Here is a 19,032-nt window from a genome sequence, read left to right on the forward strand (position 1 = left end):
TTGCCATTGATATTTTGCATTTGATTTTATGTGTTTTATTACTTTTGTCATGTTATATTTTTTTATATAGCATAATATTTTTACTGTTTCATATTCAGTGTTTGAATTAAGTTGCTTTAGTTTATTGTAAAAAGGTTTGTTATATCTAACTGTTAATTCGTCAGCCAATATATATGTGTTGACCTTGACTTTGAGCAAATTGTGAATTTTAGCATAACAGAAGTTGATACCCCATCAATTTAGAATAAGCTGTAGAGCTGCTGTTGAAGCATCCATTTTAGGTTATCGATATTCTGTCAATAAACCCAAACACAGACGTTATAGCGTTATAGTGGTAATCTAGTGATATACACTGCCTGACCTGTAAACAACAGATTGGTGGTGACAGAAAGGGCTTTCAATTTTGTTGCTCTCCGCCAAAGAAGGCCGGAAGATGAATCAATGGCTAAATCAACTAATCATGTCACCAGTTGTCAAGGTTCCCTTGCCACTGGGCTCAGGGAAGTCTAGCCAAGATCACAGAGACATTGTTGGTGCCACATGGCTCTTAAAAACATACACAGCCTCTGCTTGTAGTAAGCAATCAGATATCATACTTGACCAACTAAAGACCGATAACAACCTCTCAGAATAGAAACGTTAAGAGCTAGGATTTTCTCTGTAAGTCATCTGAGTTACTTTTCTTCGTTGTAATACTTAGAGTATTCTTTGCAGTGGTTCTGGCAGTTATTACTGGAGATGGATAGAGAGGAGAGGGTACAAATCCTTCAGTTTTCAACTGGAAGGTGTGTATTACAGCTGCATACCTGCATTCTGTACTCATGCCAAAGATGAAAGAAAAATTATGTCTGTAGTCTAATGCATTTGCTCAAGCATTTGTTGACTGCGGTGCACAGGTAGTTGACACGTTGACTGGGGCGCTCAGGTAGTTGACACGTTGACTGGGGCGCTCAGGTAGTTGACACGTTGACTGGGGTGTGCAGGTATGTGTAGGGGTGTGCAGCTGTGTATGTGAAAGACTACCTTATTTGGAAGTCAACTAATCAAAATTCTGTATAAGTATATCCTTGTGGTGCAATCTGGTATAAATCACTGTCATTAATTTACATAAAATATTTTTTAGTTCACGGGTGCCTTTTGGTGGATTTGGCCATCTGCGGGGTGGAGATGGTGAACAAAAGTTTACCATAAGCAAGGTTGAGACAGTTACGAAGCGTCTGCCAACTTCAAGCACATGGTAATTTTATGTTCAATATGGTTAAGAAACATTGCTGCAAAATCAAATGTGATATTTTATACTGTTGCAGCTCGCAGCCACCACATCTTTTACTGTATCTCCTTGTCCACCTATCACTTGAGCATTATTGCGTGATTCTTTTTGACAAATACATTTTACTACCTGTTAAAGCTTTTCTAATGAAATAGAATGTGAAAGTTTAAAGCACTATTCATTATAGGTTCACAAAGTTTTTGTTAACTTTTTGCAGTATCAACATGCTCAAGCTGCCAGTCTATCAGAGCAAGGAAGAATTAAGACAGTACCTTAAGCTTTCTATAGACAGCTGCACTGGCTTTCAAGTTGCCTAATACCTTTGACTTATCATTATTTTACCCGTCCATCTACTGCAAATTGCTGCCAACTGTATTATTCCCTTGTCTCTCTATTTTTATATATTTTCATGCAGAATATAAATAAATTTTATATTTCATAACCATGAATGGTTTTATCTACAAGATATACAATAGTATATATTTATTTACATATTTTTAATAAAAGTAGTTTAAAAAGTCACATTGGAGTCGTTGTGTCAGACAATATGTTTGAATTCATTCATCTGCTTCTTCTGGCTTTTTAAGTTTCCATTGCTTGGCCTTCTCTAGCAGCTTGAGATTTGGCTGAGCACTTGCATCATCAGGAAATATGTAGTCAAAATATTCTTCCCAGCCAGCATCTGTCTGTAGGAGGGACAGCGGAGTGATGTAAACAAAGGAATCATACTATCCTGACTGTTATTGCTATAATATAACTCTATGGAATTGCCTATAACTCTGGTTTTTCCAATAACTGCGGACACGATAGCAGAGCATGACACAACACCATGGTAACATGAAATAATTTCTATAACAATAATAATAGAACTTCATGTCAACATCAAAGCAAACAGCCTAGCTTTACATCAACAAAGAGCAGCATAACTCTATGCCCAAGAATGCCCAACTTATGCCTGAAAAACTAAGAATGACTTTATGCTAAGACAATCAGCCTACGAGGACATAAATAGCATATTACACTCCAACATTCTTGTAGCTGAGTACACGAAAGTAAGCTATAGAGATAAGCTCATGACTCTATGTAGACTGTAGTAACTACGAATATATACTAAATACATATTAGTATTCTCTATCTTCTGTGTACATGAAGATAGAGAGACGCTGTCAATGATACTATAGGTATGTAGCCACCAGCAGGTCTACAGCTCAGTAAGTAAACAGAACATCTCAACACAATTGGTCAGAAAGAAGCATCTCTTTCCACATAGGCAATAGCCGAATACAAAAAATCTTTCTACTATAGCAAGTACTTCACATCACAAAAGCATGATGCAGCAAGCAATAAAAAGACAAGAGTGCCGGCGTAATGTTATGTAGACAGGGGGCTCTACTAGACCCTCCCGTATGATAGTCAGAGTAAAAAAACAAGCCTAACTTACCCCATCATCAGCGGTAATCTTTCGTCGTTTCTTCACCTTTTTAGGCATCAATTTATTTACACTTTGTTGGCTTTCTTCATCACCGTAATCATACTGAAATTGATATAATCAGTAAAAACATTCACCCATAAGAGTCATATATCTAGATAACATCAGTACGATCTAGTGTACAGCTTCATACTAGCTATAGAGCAATACTAAGTGTCACTGCATGCTATCAGTAAAGTTATAAGGTGATACTATATTACTAGCAAAAAGCTATATAACAAAGGAGTTGTATTAACATGAAATCGATGCAGTATGTAGCTGCACTCTAAGAAGAAAGCTATGCAGTATGACACTGAGCTCTAAAAAGAAAGCTATATAGTATAAAACTGAATCCTAGCAACAAAGTTATGTAGGATGAAACTGAACTCAAGCTATGCAGTATGAAATTAAATTCTAGCAATAAAGCTATGTAGCTTACAATTGCACATCAACAATAAAACTATGTTGAGCATATACTCCAGCAAGAAAGCTATAAAGTGTGTAGCCCTCTGCCAGCTGACCTCATGCTGCTTCCATGACTCAAGTATCATCATCCTCTCCTCCTTAGCATCCAAGTTTTCCTTCAGCCTACTGTTGGCCTTCTTATAGACATCTCTGGACTTACTCACACTGTCCTCTTCCCCAGTTGTCATCTCAAACTGTGCATAGCTGAGCCATACCTTCCCATCAAACAAATACACATTGATGTACGTGTACAGCAATACAAATAGGTAAACTCCTTATAAGGCAATGCCTGCTCGTTTAACCAGGTTCAACATAGCCCTACCTAGCAAAATGAGCCAAGTCTTCATATTATGATTCTGCATATCACAAATCTATGTGTATAAATCCCAAATTTTGTGTGTGATTTTGTGTGTCTAGCTATAGCTATTAAAATCGTGGAAGGAAAAATTTGTATCTCGGAAGCTCCCATTCCCCAGACGATATGATAAACCATTGAGCTACTCGAGATCGATGGATTCATCGGGCGATATATGTGGGTAAAAATACGCATACCACTCTCCGTTACGGCGCAATACCATTTTATGTTTGCTCTCACAGCTGTTATTAGTAAGTTTAGTAATAGATTACTAGCTTACTTAAAATAGCCATTGGAAATGTGCCAGGCTAATGGCAAGCAACTACATTACCTGTCACAGTTTATAAGCTGATTTTTAATACCCGCGCAACACCGCGCATTCCGCTAGCCTTTACTATAATAAGACTCGTATCTGTACACCTATTTGGCTGTCCAAAGCCACGGTTGGTTGGGAAAAATATTGCATTGCGCATTCAGCTTGTTAGACTGACACTCTAACACCTGCGCGAAATTATCGGAATAACTGTGGTTATAGTTATTACACCGGTGCTTATAGTTATTACATCTCTCAGGCACACTAGACTGTCAGGGTACTAGTATGTCATTAAATCAGAGCTTGTTCGGGCTGCTCAAACTGCAGCATATCACATTATAGCTTAGCGTCCAAAAATGTGCCTCTATACTATGACTAGGCGTGCTACAACATGCCACCATGCTGCGGCTCTGCATGCTACTAGATGTCATCAGATCATGGCTTTGTGTGTCTCAACATATCCGACAACAGTTCTGCATACTACAACATGTCCCCATACCATGGCTCTGCATGCTACACTGTGTATTCAAACCATGGCACCTACCACAATATAATAAAAAACCACTCCCTATAGTATGTATCAACATGAGCCAGCTCATCTATCCGTAGCATACCTTGACATGGTGAGTGCGCTCCAATAGCAGTTGATACAACTCTCTAGTACGGTTATACTCCTCCAACTCTATCTCAAAGTCTATGTAACTCTTCCAGAGCACCTGATAACAGGAAGTCTTATTTCATCGCTGCAATGTGTTAGTAGTTTACTATTTATAGTAAATCTATTCAGACATTGATATAAAAGTGTTCAGACAGAGTTCAATGCAGAGTTCACACAGAGTTCAACTCAAACCTCCAACAACATCCTTCCTGCTAGGTAACTTATGCCATAATACATGCCAATAGTAGTAAAATGATACACACACTGTATTTTCCCGACTATTAACATCACCCCTATATAAGCTGCATCTGATTTATTTTAAAAAACCAATAATAAAACAATACATAGGCCGCACCTTTTGAATAGGCCGCAAAATTCATAGCAGCACTTTTTAACACGACAGCAACTTTGCTAGTTGATACGGAACAGTGCCTATCGGCACTGTTCCGTATTAACCGCTGGTTTTTAACTCAGTGCCTAACGAAACAGTACCGTTAAGCACTGTTTCATTTTTTCTTTCACTGCAAGAGGCGCACTAACTGGAGATTCCGGTTAGTGCGCCCCTAGCGGTGAAAGAAAAATCACAGAATAGCTGCAGTGCACCCCTAGTGGTAAAAGAAAAACCACAGAATAGCTGCAGTACACCCCTAGCGGTGAAAGAAAAACCACAGAATAGCTGCAGTGCACCCCTAGTGGTAAAAGAAAACCACAGAATAGCTGCAGTGCACCCCTTGCGGTAAAAGAAAAACCACAGAATAGCTGCAGTGCACCCCTAGCGGTAAAAGAAAAACCACAGCATAGCTGCAGTACACCCCTAGCGGTCAAAGAAAAACCACAGAATAGCCGCAGCTTCTAAATAAGTCGCATGGCTTAAAACATCTGAAAAAATAGCGGCTAATAGTCCGAAAAGTACGGTAATCAATTGAAAATATACCTGCTGTATGCCTCTAAGGCTAATCAATAGAGAATATTAATTGTTCGACCTATGTATATCCGGTAAAACAGGCATACAAGCACCTGCTAAAGACTGTCACTCTTCACTCACCTCTGGCATGTCCAACCTAGGCTGCTGAGTGGCCAAGTTATAAATAGCCCGAGCTCTCTCGGTCTCTCCGAGTATTGTCTCTAGCTCGGCAAATTTTATCCAGGTAAGACAATTCTCTGGGTTGAATTCCAGAAACTTTTCATAGAGGATTCTACATCGTTCAAATTCCCTCAACTGTATTTCCATTTCGATATACGAGCGAAAGAGCTTGTCCTTTGGGCATTTACCAATTGCGACACCCTGTAAAAATCATTCAGGCTTTTGTTCTAGAAACCAATAACAAAATGTATTGATCAACTAATCCATATATATACTGTATATATATAATCCATATATTGTCGTTTGTCTATTTGTTGGTCTGTCATAATATAAAGTCTGGTCAGCGATAATATTTTAGGAACAAAAAATCCGGTTCACACTGGATTTTAACTTCAAACCTCCAGGTCTACAGCCAGGCGTGCTAAAACCACTAGACTACGCATCCCACTTGCCATCGCAATGAATAACTGTGAACATATTTATTACATCGAATAAAATATTCACGCTCACAGCGCTTAGCAAAATATTATTGGTTATTACTAGCACACTTGATCATTAACATAACGATTATTAGGCTTGCTTCAGACACTGCCCTTATTATAGTAAAGATTTGGACTAGCTTAAGTTACTAGCTTAAGTTACTCAAATTCGTTTGGTAACTATTTTATTCGCCGGGCATTCCGTTAGTATTGTATATTGCAATAATGGATCGTACTAATTCATACAAGCATTAAAAAAAATTTCTTCAGGAGCAGTATGTAATTTATACTTGTATTTTAATCAGAACTTAGATATGTTAGCACTAACCATAGTCTTTCGGGCAGCCTGCAAGTTCTTCTGCCGTACCTCAAAGTGCGCCAACATTATCCATATTTTTGCAAATGTAAACTTTTTATGTGGAAGTAAATCCAAGCATGCCGTGTAAACCTGCCTCGTTCTCTCCATGTCCTATAATAAACCAGTAGCAGATATTCATAAGGCATTCGACAAAAGTATTGTTATTCCATCGACAGCGCTTACCTACTGCATGCTGAGGGTTTCCGAACAGAAAAGAGGCCTACAAAAAATTATGTGGCTTTGGCTAAAAGAAAAGAGCTAACCTACCACTAATAATACATGTCACTGAGACTGAGTAATGCTTAGTGTTGATCATAGAGCTATTCTGGAACTGGTTGTCCATGAGACTGAGTCATGCTTACTGTTGATCATAGAGCTATCCTGGAACTGGTTGTCCATGAGACTGAGTCATGCTTAGTGTTGATCATAGAGCAATCCTGGAACTGGTTGTCCATGAGACTGAGTCATGCTTAGTGTTGATCATAGAGCTATCCTGGAACTGGTTGTCCATGAGACTGAGTCATGCTTAGTGTTGATCATAGAGCTATCCTGGCACTGATTGTCCATGAGACTGAGTAATGCTTACTGTTGATCATAGAGCTATCCTGGAACTGGTTGTCCATGAGACTGAGTCATGCTTAGTGTTGATCATAGAGCTATCCTGGAACTGGTTGTCCATGAAACTGAGTCATGCTTAGTGTTGATCATAGAGCTATCCTGGCACTGATTTTCCATGAGAGTGAGTAATGCTTAGTGTTGATCATAGAGCTATCCTGGCAGTAGTTGTCCATGAGAGTGAGTAATGCTTAGTGTTGATCATAGAGCTATCCTAGCACTGACTGTACATGTGACTAGGTAGTATTTAGTGTTACCATAAAACCACTATTTTTCAACCCTTTCCCTATAAAAAAGTTTACTCAGGAGGTGGCGTTCAAATAAAGGGTGGCGCTGTATTTTTTGACTTTGAATTTGGGAGAATTTTGGAAAGATAAATTTAACTCTTTCACAGGGAAGCAATGCCATGTCGCCTAGATTTTGCACTTTCCTTCGAGCAAATCGACATTAATGCAGTTTTGCTAAACCGTTTCTCAAATACAATGAAGAATCAGACCAAGTTGAGCAAGGAACCACTTTGATCATAAAATATTGGCATGGGTACTGTTATTAATATTTTAATGGTGTCACTTTCACAGTTTTAAAGGAAAAGCCGTAAAGTTTTGGAGTTCAAAAATGGACATAACGCTTTTAATTTCTAAAGACGTTTTTAACATTTCAAAGTTAGAATACGCCATAACAATGGCTGCTATTACGTCGTACCGTGTTCTTGAGGAGTATTCACATCATTCATCAAAACGTTTCTAAGTCTTCAGGTAAGATTATAAACCACATTTATGGACGCATGTGAAAACAATGGATATGATTTAGACCTGATTTAGTGTAGTTCTGATGATTGCGAAGACAGATCTTCTTTGGTACATCGTCACTATAATCCTTGCAACCTCTACTGCCACAATGAAACAATCAACTGTTATTGATGAAACCGAACCATTATTAATACTACATATTTTGTGAACACTTTTCTACTGATCACTTTCTATTATAGGTTCGTAAAGATCAAAGAACGTCAAAGTGGCGAGCAAACAGAGGTGGCATTCAATTAAAGGGTGGGACTGTGTTTTTCAACCCTTTTTCTATGGTGGCGTTCTACTAGAGGCGGTGGTTAAATAAAGGTGGCGTTCAAATAAAAGCTTCACGGTAATCTGAGAGCTACCCTGGCACTGGTTGTACCTGTGACGAGGTAATATTTATTGTAAACCAGAGAGCTACCCTGACACCGGTTGTACCGCTGACTAGGAAATATTTATTGTAAACCATAGAGCTACCCTGGCACCGGTTGTGCCTCTGACTAAGTAATATTTATCGTAAACCATAGAGCTACCCTGACACCGGTTGTACCTCTGACTAGGTAATGTTTATTGTAAACCATAGAGCTACCCTGACACTGGTTGTACCTCTGACTAGGTAATATTTAGTGTAAACCATAGAGCTACCCTGGCACCGGTTGTACCTGACTAGGAAATATTTATTGTAAATCATAGAAATACCTTGGCACCAGTTGTGCCTCTGACTAAGTAATATTTATTGTAAACCATAGTGCTACTCTGACACTGGTTGTACCTCTGACTAAGTAATATTTATTGTAAACCAGAGAGCTACCCTGGCTTCGGTTGTCCATGTGACTAGGTAATATCTAATATCAATCACCTGTGTCTCAAGCTCTTCATACAGAGCATAGTTTATCCAAATGTAGATATACCTCCGCCAAAATCTCTTCTCTTGCGTCGGAGGTACGTTTGCTATGGCCCTCTCATAGACCTCTCGCACCTGCTCAACTGTGCCATCATTTTCCATGAGTCGAATATAATCAAACCATGCATCATAGTTAAAGGCATTCTTTTTGACTTCCTGCAAGTGTGAAAAGGTTGAATCAAAAGTGACGTGATCTCCAAAATTGAGGAATTCGGTGAATCAAACTAAATGGACACATACAATCGCAGGAATTACTCAATGTTTACTCCCTGCTAACAATCAATTCCAAACTCTTTACAGGTAATATTGATAATAACTGAGTAAATCAATCTGTTTTACTGAAGTTCATTTTACTTTATATAAAGTTGATGAATAAAAGTTGCCAGCCTGGCAGGAACAAATCGATGAGTAATTTGTTACCAGGTATTCAATGATCAATTAGAACTTCTAGGATATTTGGCATATTACATTCAGTTTAACTGCATCATATGCAATACATTAATAGAAGGCATATTACATTCAGTTTAACTGCATCATATGCAATACATTAATAGAAGGCATATTACATTCAGTTTAACTGCATCATATGCGATACATTAATAGAAGGCATATTACATTCAGTTTAACTGCATCATATGCAATACATTACCCTAGGACACTTAAGTATTCGCGGCATCTAACTTTCGCGTTTTCGCGGAGTCATCATCACGCGAAAAATTCATGCGCGAAACTAAACTATCATAACGAACTAGCGAAAATTCGAAATTAAATAGCTATGTTCTACACAGGCCTGTATTCACTGGTTGCAAGTTGGGGGGCTAATGTTAGACGACTAGTTATGAACATCTGGGGCGTGGAGAAGGAGGGGGGGGGGGTGCTGTAAGCTCCCAACAGGTTTCTCTTATGTAGGGCCTCAGCCGGGCCTCTCACGTGAAGTTTTAAAAAATTTTATTGGCAAGTATCAACATTTTCTATTTTTTGAGATTTGCTTTGTTTTAGCTGATGTGACTGACAAAACGTTTTAAAATTAAAACAGGCAAAACTTGTATGCAGTTAAAAAGCTCAGAAAGAAGACATCTTTTTCTTTTAAGCGTTTTAACAAAGATCATTTTTGCCGATTTTATTTCAAGTTCATTAAGTAGGATATGGGCAAGCAGATGTTTGCTAAAACTTGATATTTTGAAAACCTTTATAAAAGTCGTTAACAAGAATATTTTGCCGCTGATGAAGATAATAATGACGCCTAAGAACTACTAAAAGTTGATGTTTGTATCTATGGCTTCGAATAGAGTGATATTCTACAGCGATAAAAACCTTTCTATAGCCATTGGACTATGAAATTCCTAAAAAGTTGGGGCGTCTTAGCCGGTCAGCTGTCCAAGGGAATACGGCCCTGTAGTTCATTGATATCCACAACAAAATCGTGATATTAGAAATGCAGATAATTTTGTGTGTGATTGAGCTCATTGGGAAATTTCTAGTAAATTCGTTAATACACCGAATGAGCAGCATGGCAAAGCAAATTAAGATAACAAGTTTTTTTGGAAAAGCCAAGACAAACGAAGAAGATGATGATATCAGTTTAGTCACCGAATTTGTAACTGATGAGAATGAAAGTCTGGTAGGTGAAGTCATACAATTAAATAATACTTATTGTAGTGATGAATTTTACTGCCAACCAAAAACGATAACAACCCTCACCAGGTCCAACCATGTTATACAGTTCTGGTTGTGATGTTGGTTGTTATCTATTTTCTTTTTTATGAGACATGTACTGTATTTGATTTTTTTTAAATTTGAAATATTGTGAACTCAAAACGTGCCATGGCCATCGCTTGCTATAAATACTTGAGATCTAATATTGGTACCATATCGCTCACGACGGAAAGGACCGAGACGTCATTGATAGTCCAAGAAACAAATGGCAGCAAGCGATCACGTTGAATTATCGATTTCTGCCATACATTTATACCTGCGGGTTACAAATACAAACTAGTCGCAAATATAAAAACTTTTTTTACTAGAGGACCGGACCTGAGGAATCTAATTTGTTTGTTCCACTGTATTTATTTTCACATCACTATATTTTCGCACTCATCAGAGCTGCGAAATTAAGTTGCAGCGAAATTTTACTCTGTGTGCTACTCACGAAACTAAATACTAGCGAAATATAAGTGTCCTAGGGTAATAAAAGCATGTTGAATGTAAATATTGACTAGCAAATGAGAAGATTACATTGTATCTGCTGCATAATCCCAACCAGAGATGTTGAGAAGATCATTTGACTTGCTGTAGACTGAAATCCTAAGAAAATTCATTTTAGGAGTTTCTGTGTGTAAAACTATTGGTTATCCATCTCAGTTATCTACCTAAACGATTATAGTGTCTAACCTTTATATGATAAATTATCAGAGTGTTCCAAGTATCAAACTGATATTTATAGCATGTATTGGAGGAAACAGGAAACTGAAATAATTATTTTGATTTGGTAGAGAGAGGTTAGTTTTCGCTCATAAAATAATAGGTCACTCCTTACTGTTGTGTACTTCATTAGTTCTACCTCACCTATCATTATTTTTTCCATTGCACACTTTTTACTGTACCGGCCATATATATCCTACATAACCTACATACATGCTCTAGATGAGTGCATTCTACATATTCAATACATGACTGTACGCATTGCCGTAAGTAGCATCTTAACACGATCTTTGATTGTTACAAATGTTTTTAATCTCACCTCCTCGTATTGAAACCTCCGTTTGCTAACAATGACATCTTCTATGGCTGCTCGATCTCCGAATTTCTTCTCATGTATTGTGTAGTTCTTGTATATAGCTTGACATGACTCTTTAGGCAGTTTGTCAAGAGCATACTTGTAGATGGCTCGCACACGGTCATGCTGCAAAAACAACCTATACAAGGACAGATAAATCCCACCACATGTCAAACCAACAAAATCTTAAAACTCTTAGTAAACATTGGAGAACTTCAAACATGCGAAACTTTTATGTAAACAAATCTAAAAAGTGATAAGCCGCAGTATTTACAAGAGTGCAGAACAGAATAGGACACACTTCATAACTTGTCCAAGAATTCAGAAAAAACTCAAAGACTCAATAATTCATACACCGATCCAACATCCTGCTTTGGTATCACAAATTATAAAAATTTGTGTAACCAAAAGAAGGCTTGATAGCAATTTCTCATGTACAGGCGCGATTAAAAGGAGTAAAAAAACGCTTAATAAGGTCAGAATAAACATCGAATGCATTACTATAAATCTTAAAATTAACAACTTTTAGACTTAGTCTTGAGATTAACAACATTTAGACTAACTGAAGATTAACAACATTTAGACTAACTTAAGATTAACAACATTTAGACTAACTGAAGATTAACAACATTTAGACTAACTTAAGATTAACAACCTTTGGACTAACTGAAGATTAACAACATTTAGACTAACTTAAGATTAACAACATTTAGACTAACTTAAGATTAACAACATTTAGACTAACTTAAGATTAACAACCTTTGGACTAACTGAAGATTAACAACATTTAGACTAACTTAAGATTAACAACATTTAGACTAACTTAAGATTAACAACATTTAGACTAACTGAAGATTAACAACATTTAGACTAACTTAAGATTAACAACCTTTGGACTAACTGAAGATTAACAACATTTGGACTAACTTAAAATTAACAACTTTTAGACTAACTTAAGATTAACAACATTTAGACTAACTTAAGATTAACAACATTTAGACTAACTTAAGATTAACAACATTTAGACTAACTTAAGATTAACAACATTTAGACTAACTTAAGATTAACAACATTTAGACTAACTTAAGATTAACAACATTTAGACTAACTTAAGATTAACAACATTTAGACTAACTTAAGATTAACAACATTTAGACTAACTTAAGATTAACAACATTTAGACTAACTTAAGATTAACAACATTTAGACTAACTTAAGATTAACAACATTTAGACTAACTTAAGATTAACAACATTTAGACTAACTTAAGATTAACAACCTTTGGACTAAGTCTTAAGATTAAAATCCTTTAGACCAAAAACCTTAAGATTAGCAGCATTATGCTTAAAGAATACAATTAACAACTTCTACGACTACTACATCGGAACGCAGAGTGGTTATATCAGAGTGGTTATATCAGAGTGGTTATATCAGAGTGGTTATATCAGAGTGGTTATATCAGAGTGGTTATATCAGAGTGGTTATATCAGAGTGGTTATATCAGAGTGGTTATATCAGAGTGGTTATATCAGAGTGGTTATATCAGAGTGGTTATATCAGAGTGGTTATATCAGAGTGGTTATATCAAATGAATGATATTGTGCATTTAGAAAGTAAATTCAAGAACCTAACGCCTTACCTCTCGTTGGTTTTCTTCAAAGCGTGCAAAGGCTATGATGAGTGACTCCTCCATGTTCTCTTCCCCAAAAAATTCCACTGCTCGTTCATAGATACTCCGTGCACTCTGGATATAATTGTGTTTCTCCTCAAACCGAGCGTACCTGAAATCGAAATACATGTATAAAGTAACGTCGGCTTGCTATCAATTGGACAACAAAGGTACAGTTTAAAAAAAACCAGAGGGGCAAATCCAAAAACACATTGGAAACTACATGATGCCAAAAGTAACTAGACTTCATTTATAGCACTAAAATTTCTCATCAATCCTGATTGATTGATACAAAGGACACAAGGAAACAGCAGAGGTGATCAGAAGCTGGATAAAAGTTGATCACAAACTACAAGCGATTTGCAGAGCTCATTGACAGGAGGTAAGGAAGTGAATGACATTGCAAAATGACAGGGTTGGAAAAAATCATGATTTTGTTATAAAATCGGATCTTTTTATTTATATCGGAATTTTTTATTTTAAATCAGATTTTTTGAAAACATCAATTACCAGCTTTTTTTCATAACCGCTAACATAATATTATTTTATTGAAGTGTGCACATAAAAACATTACCGACATAACAAAACAACTTTGCATCAATTTAATTTATTAAAAGTTATTTTTATTTTGACCAAGTTGTGCAGTTCATATTCACAGTAGACCCCTCTATAAGTCCCATTTTTGGGGGGTCAGCCTTTGAGATGGGAAACTTCTGAAGAAAATAAATCAAACATGATGTTTTAGGATGATTTAAATCACAGCCTTTAACATGGAAAAAATCAAAAAAGTGGAAAAATCATCAAACATGAGTTTTTAGGATGATTTTAAACCATCATTTGATTTTAATTGACCAACTCTGAAAAATGAGGTAGAATTAATAAAGGATATGTGAAAAGGAACATCCAGCAGATATATAAAGATCAAAGGTGGCCAAGAACTTAAAAATGCCAAAGAAAAATGTCTCAAACTTGAAAGACAAATGTGAAGCGTTTACGGAGAGACCAATCGTGAGAGATAGTACTCACTTAATCCAGTTCTTAATCTCAGGATGGACCAGACAAAACCTTTCATACACTGATCTTGCTCGGTCGAGTTCCTTGTACCTGAGCTCAAAGTTTATGTAGGACTGCCAGGCCTGCTCCTCAGGCTGCCACTCCATCCATCTTTCAAACACCTGCGAGTTCATGCCAGATGTCAAGTTATGAAATGATCAAAGTGTCCGTTGTTTTTACAACTATTACTATTATTATTACAACTACAATTATTGAAAAAGACATGAAAAACATGATAACCATGTATGGTTAAACGAAACTGACCTGCCTGCATCCTGCGACATTGCCCAGCATCTCCTCCATGTAAGTGTATTTGTACCAGAATTGGTTGGCTCTTGGCAGGATGGTCACGGCTCTGTCCCAGATGTTCCTCGCATGGTTCACTTGTCGAGCTCTAGAAGCAAGCGGACACACTCGATAAAGTCGTTTTAGTTTATTAATTTATCGTAACAGTGCTGATGACCTATAAAAACCTAGCGATCTTACTTAGAGATGTAACGTAAGTGACTCCAATTACACATACAGTAGACACTCCTATAACGTATACTTATTATAACGCAAATTCCAGATAACGTAAAAAATTTATGCAAAGTTTTTGCTTTGTATTACATAAAATATTTCATATAAAGTAAAGTGTCCAGTTAGGGCAAGTTCTCAAATTCGATTTGAGTGGTAACAAATCTCGCCGCACTTGTGAGAGAAAAAATCATGTATGGATAGTGTTATATCTATTACACATACAACTTCCATGACATTTTTGTTCATCATGATAGTTCATCAGATGTGTCCACAAAACAGAGAATAGGGTAGCTGCGCAATTGTTCATAAATACTTGAAGGCGATCTATTGACACAGGCGTTACAGCGTCGGTCTGCCAATCTGTATGTCACGAGTTGGAGTATCATTGGAAGTTATGTTTTATCCTAGCCATTACCCCTAGATACACATAGACAGAGAGCAAGTAAACGCCCTCTTTTTATAATAAAAATATATTTTTGTTTTGCTTTATTGTAGGCGTATAAAATATTTGTTATTAGTATTACCTTGCAGAATACACCTTGCTGGCTAGAGAAAATAAATATATCGTTGTAGATGGACGTAGAAGATGTGCATTTCCTCTTGTAAAATATTGTAAAATATTTTAAATATCTTGACCTATTGTAAAATAAGTAATGATAGTCTATATCGCAACCATAGTCTATAAAACCAGTGAGATTAATCAGAAAAAGGAGAAAAGTTCTCGATGCAAACTAATAACACTGCAGTTACGGTACAGCCAATCAATTAAAAAACTGTCTAGTTTTTCCTTGTATAGCCAAAGGGGAAAAATCTTGGTTGGAAAAAAAAGTTTGGAAAAATCTTGGAACGGATTAGGCAATTTACAGGTATTTTGCTGGTCTTATAACGTAAATTCCCTATAACGTAACCATTCCTGGAATGGATAATTTACGTTGTAGGAGCGCCTGCTGTACAAGTAAAATATCTCGCTCTAACCAGTTATGCTCTAGTAAGCTAAAAGTATTAAACTCTATTAGATTTTTGCAAACTCTTCCCAGGGTTTCAGAAGCTGAAACTTCCTATCATATAAAGTCTTAAATAAAATACTTAGGTAAGTATATAGTGATATAACAAGTAATATAATATAAGTATATATAGTGATATAACAAAAACAAATAATTCATCTCTGAATTTAAAAAAGTTGAAATCCCAACAGATTTAGCAAATAATTGTTATACCATAATAAGATTTATTTGTAAAGTCAGTTTGAATTTTTATATGAATTTATATACATAAATGCAAGCTAATATGATATAGTATATATATTTAGAATGCTAACTAAAAAACTCAATCGTTGAGTAGATATACTAACTAACAAAAAGTAATTTTCTGTATATTTAGTAAACTTGAAAAAATAAAATACTAATACATTTGAATTAAAATATTATAAAAATATTATTTACATGTTTTGCATTATAATAACAGACTACACATTTCTCTAAGTAAATGAACGCAAAGGAATAATGAACAATTTTATTATATTTACAAATACATAAAGTTTCCACCGCTAGTCAAATGCTTTTGAGGGCATAAAACACAAACAATGCAAGATCCGAGTAAAAAAGAACACAAACCTCATCTCCATTTCTGCGTATTTAAGCCAGACGGTGATGGTACGGTGGTCAACATCGAGTGCTCGCTCATAGACAGACCTAGCGCGCTGCAGCTCCTGCTGTGACTCCTCCCACTGCGCATACTTGATCCAGTTGACCATGAGCGATCGATTCTTACGAATGTTGTCTTCAAAGCCCTACAGAGAGTTTCAGCTTCGCGATTTCAAAAATACCATACAATTCGATATTGTAAATTTTCAATATTGAACCACGATATATCGTGAATGGTCCATTTATAAAGGATTAGAGAAATATCGTGATACTGTTATTATGTAAAAAAACTTGTAAAATTTTGTTAATATTAATTTGTATATTTTAATTTAATACGAAACTGTTTTGTGATCGTGATAATTAGAAACATTTATTTCATGAATGCCTGTGTGTGCATGAAAGACCATGGAATGAGTGTATATGGGGTTTTAGTTTTGGTATCGCTCACTCTGAAAATTGTCAGGTGTGAGATAAAGCGCCACACAATTATATCATAAATTTATAAACGATATAATTGTGTAATGGCGATTTATCTCACACTTGACAATTTTCAGAGTGAGCGATACTTAAACTAAATCGTATGGGCCTTCTAGTCTTCTAATTATAACACATAAAATAAATGTTGAAAGAGATCATATCATCACCAATCATATAAATACGATTGGTAACATTTTTTAAATGGTGGCAGCTTTTAAATTGTCTACCGTCAAAATCACCATCAAACAATTAGATTACCATATAGCGAAGCTCTACATAGAGTGTACTTAATTGCTGTTTATAAAGCTGCCAAGTACTACAAGTCACAATTTGGCAAACATCCAAACTTTGAGTGTTAGAATAAATTTGAATCCCATGCATAAAATTATCTCATTTTGATGTAATGTGTTGGTATTGGATTTTTGCTTCGATGTTCACATTAGCAATATAAGAAGATATAAGAACGATAAGAAACATGGCATGAGTGTCCTTTTTATTTCTAACTAATCATATTCAAAAATCTGAAAGTTATAATGCAGAAATAAGAATTTTTTCTTTGAATAACTTCTCCAACAACCTGAGCATGATTGAAGAAAAAGCGATTTTTAAGTGGTTCCATAGCAAACATTTCTAACGATAAACTACGGGACAAAAACGAATCTCGCACATTGCAACATCAGTGATTGTTTAGAGAGAGTTTTAATCAAACTTGAGCAAAAAAGCTTCATATTTTTGGAAACACATAAACTAGTGGCTTGAAAATTACTAAATTTAGACATCACCTTTCGCTTCCTGAGTTGGTATGACTTCAGCTCATCTGGGTCACTGATTTTTTGCTTTGGGGGCTGGAAAAAACAAACCATTGGTAAAGAACTATACACGCACAACACCTCAATGTTTACTCAGCTGTAACAATGTCTTACTTAGAATCACACACCGCAACAGCTGAAATACTTTCATATATCTCTGTGATCGAACGTTTCAAATATTAAATAAGTTATTAACGTATTACCGGTGCAACAAGTTCTAATTCTCTCTCCTTGGCTTCTCTTAGCAGCTGCTCAGCTGTTATTTGGACACCAGCAGGCATCTTATTCTTCACCTATATCAGAAGAAAACATATAATTAGTCAGCAATTCGACAGGCTGTTTAATGATGTCCTTGTTAATAGCAAATTTAATATGGTAAAAAACTCATATATTTGGGCTTTACCTTAGCCACCTTTGGTGGCCCTTTGCCTTTCTTCTCCTCTGGTAATTCATCCCAAGCATCCATTGTGACTACCGATCTACCCTACCTGTAATCAACGATGGGATCACATAAACGTGTGAATAGCAGTAATAGATGCTAGGTATGGCAATATGTAATATCTAACACTAATAGGTAATATAAGTAAAAACGATTGTTTTAACATGAGATCTTCTTGCATGTTTACACGTCACCACTTGATCTCTCACCAGCCCTGAAAACTGGCAGAAGTGACACTAACAGCACGTGTAGGATTGACTGCAATGAATGTTTCACAACTTAAAGCATGTATTGAACAATTTGAAAAATATGTTTTGTGTTCACACCAAAGTCACAATAGCAAAAATTGCAAACAAAAAGTGAACCTGAAAAGTGACGATCACTAGCTTTGTTGTATTCGCGGATGTCTAGGGTTGGCCAGTTTTAGAATCCTACTGATTATATGATGACTATTTCTTAACCATTGTAATCAAAAAATTGAATACTTGGCTACGCATTAGCAAAAGGTTAAAATATTAAATAGCACATTTTACATAGAGGGATATTCGGATGCAGGATGTTGTATATTATACAAAATGGAATTACCCACTACTAGACCAAGTCAGATTTGATAATCTTGGTTATTGGATTCGACCTTTATATTGCTCTAAACAGGTAACACAAACTTAGAAACATCAATAATCACAGGAATAATGACACCAATATATTTTGAAGGCTTGCGATCAGCGTTGTCACTTTATTAAAAAATCATACTACGAATCGCGAAATTATTTTCTTTTTTCATAGCGTGGAGACCAAAGAAATATCGTTAAATCATTAACAGGCCCGGCGATGCATCAATGGGAAGAACGTTGGATTTAGAACTCAATCTAGCGAGTCCTTCGGTT

General features: G+C 36.1%; 2 protein-coding genes across 2 annotated transcripts in view; one reads left to right on the forward strand and one right to left on the reverse strand.

Moving 5' to 3' along the window:
• Positions 1 to 1,792, forward strand: part of LOC137399798 (E3 ubiquitin-protein ligase HACE1-like) — a 23,701-nt gene extending 21,909 nt beyond the window's left edge. Inside the window, exons 16-18 of the mRNA XM_068086023.1 lie at positions 715 to 785; positions 1,124 to 1,237; positions 1,488 to 1,792. Coding sequence (XP_067942124.1) covers positions 715 to 785; positions 1,124 to 1,237; positions 1,488 to 1,587 — 285 coding nt within the window. The 3' untranslated portion in view covers positions 1,588 to 1,792. The remainder of the gene's footprint in view (positions 1 to 714; positions 786 to 1,123; positions 1,238 to 1,487) is intronic.
• Positions 1,666 to 18,839, reverse strand: LOC137399800 (crooked neck-like protein 1). The gene is made up of 16 exons (XM_068086024.1): positions 18,731 to 18,839; positions 18,110 to 18,194; positions 17,910 to 17,999; positions 17,680 to 17,742; positions 16,391 to 16,566; positions 14,523 to 14,652; positions 14,232 to 14,380; positions 13,176 to 13,317; positions 11,501 to 11,662; positions 8,716 to 8,916; positions 6,421 to 6,561; positions 5,575 to 5,814; positions 4,486 to 4,587; positions 3,260 to 3,418; positions 2,712 to 2,804; positions 1,666 to 1,956 (listed from the first exon to the last, which is right to left on the reverse strand). Exons 2-16 carry the CDS (start codon positions 18,170 to 18,172, stop codon positions 1,828 to 1,830), a joined length of 2,040 nt encoding a protein of 679 aa, XP_067942125.1. The 5' UTR covers positions 18,173 to 18,194; positions 18,731 to 18,839; the 3' UTR covers positions 1,666 to 1,827.
• Positions 18,840 to 19,032: the final 193 nt, after the last annotated feature.

This window comes from Watersipora subatra, chromosome 7, assembly GCF_963576615.1.
Source record: "Watersipora subatra chromosome 7, tzWatSuba1.1, whole genome shotgun sequence".
Taxonomy (NCBI): Eukaryota; Metazoa; Bryozoa; class Gymnolaemata; order Cheilostomatida; family Watersiporidae; genus Watersipora; species Watersipora subatra.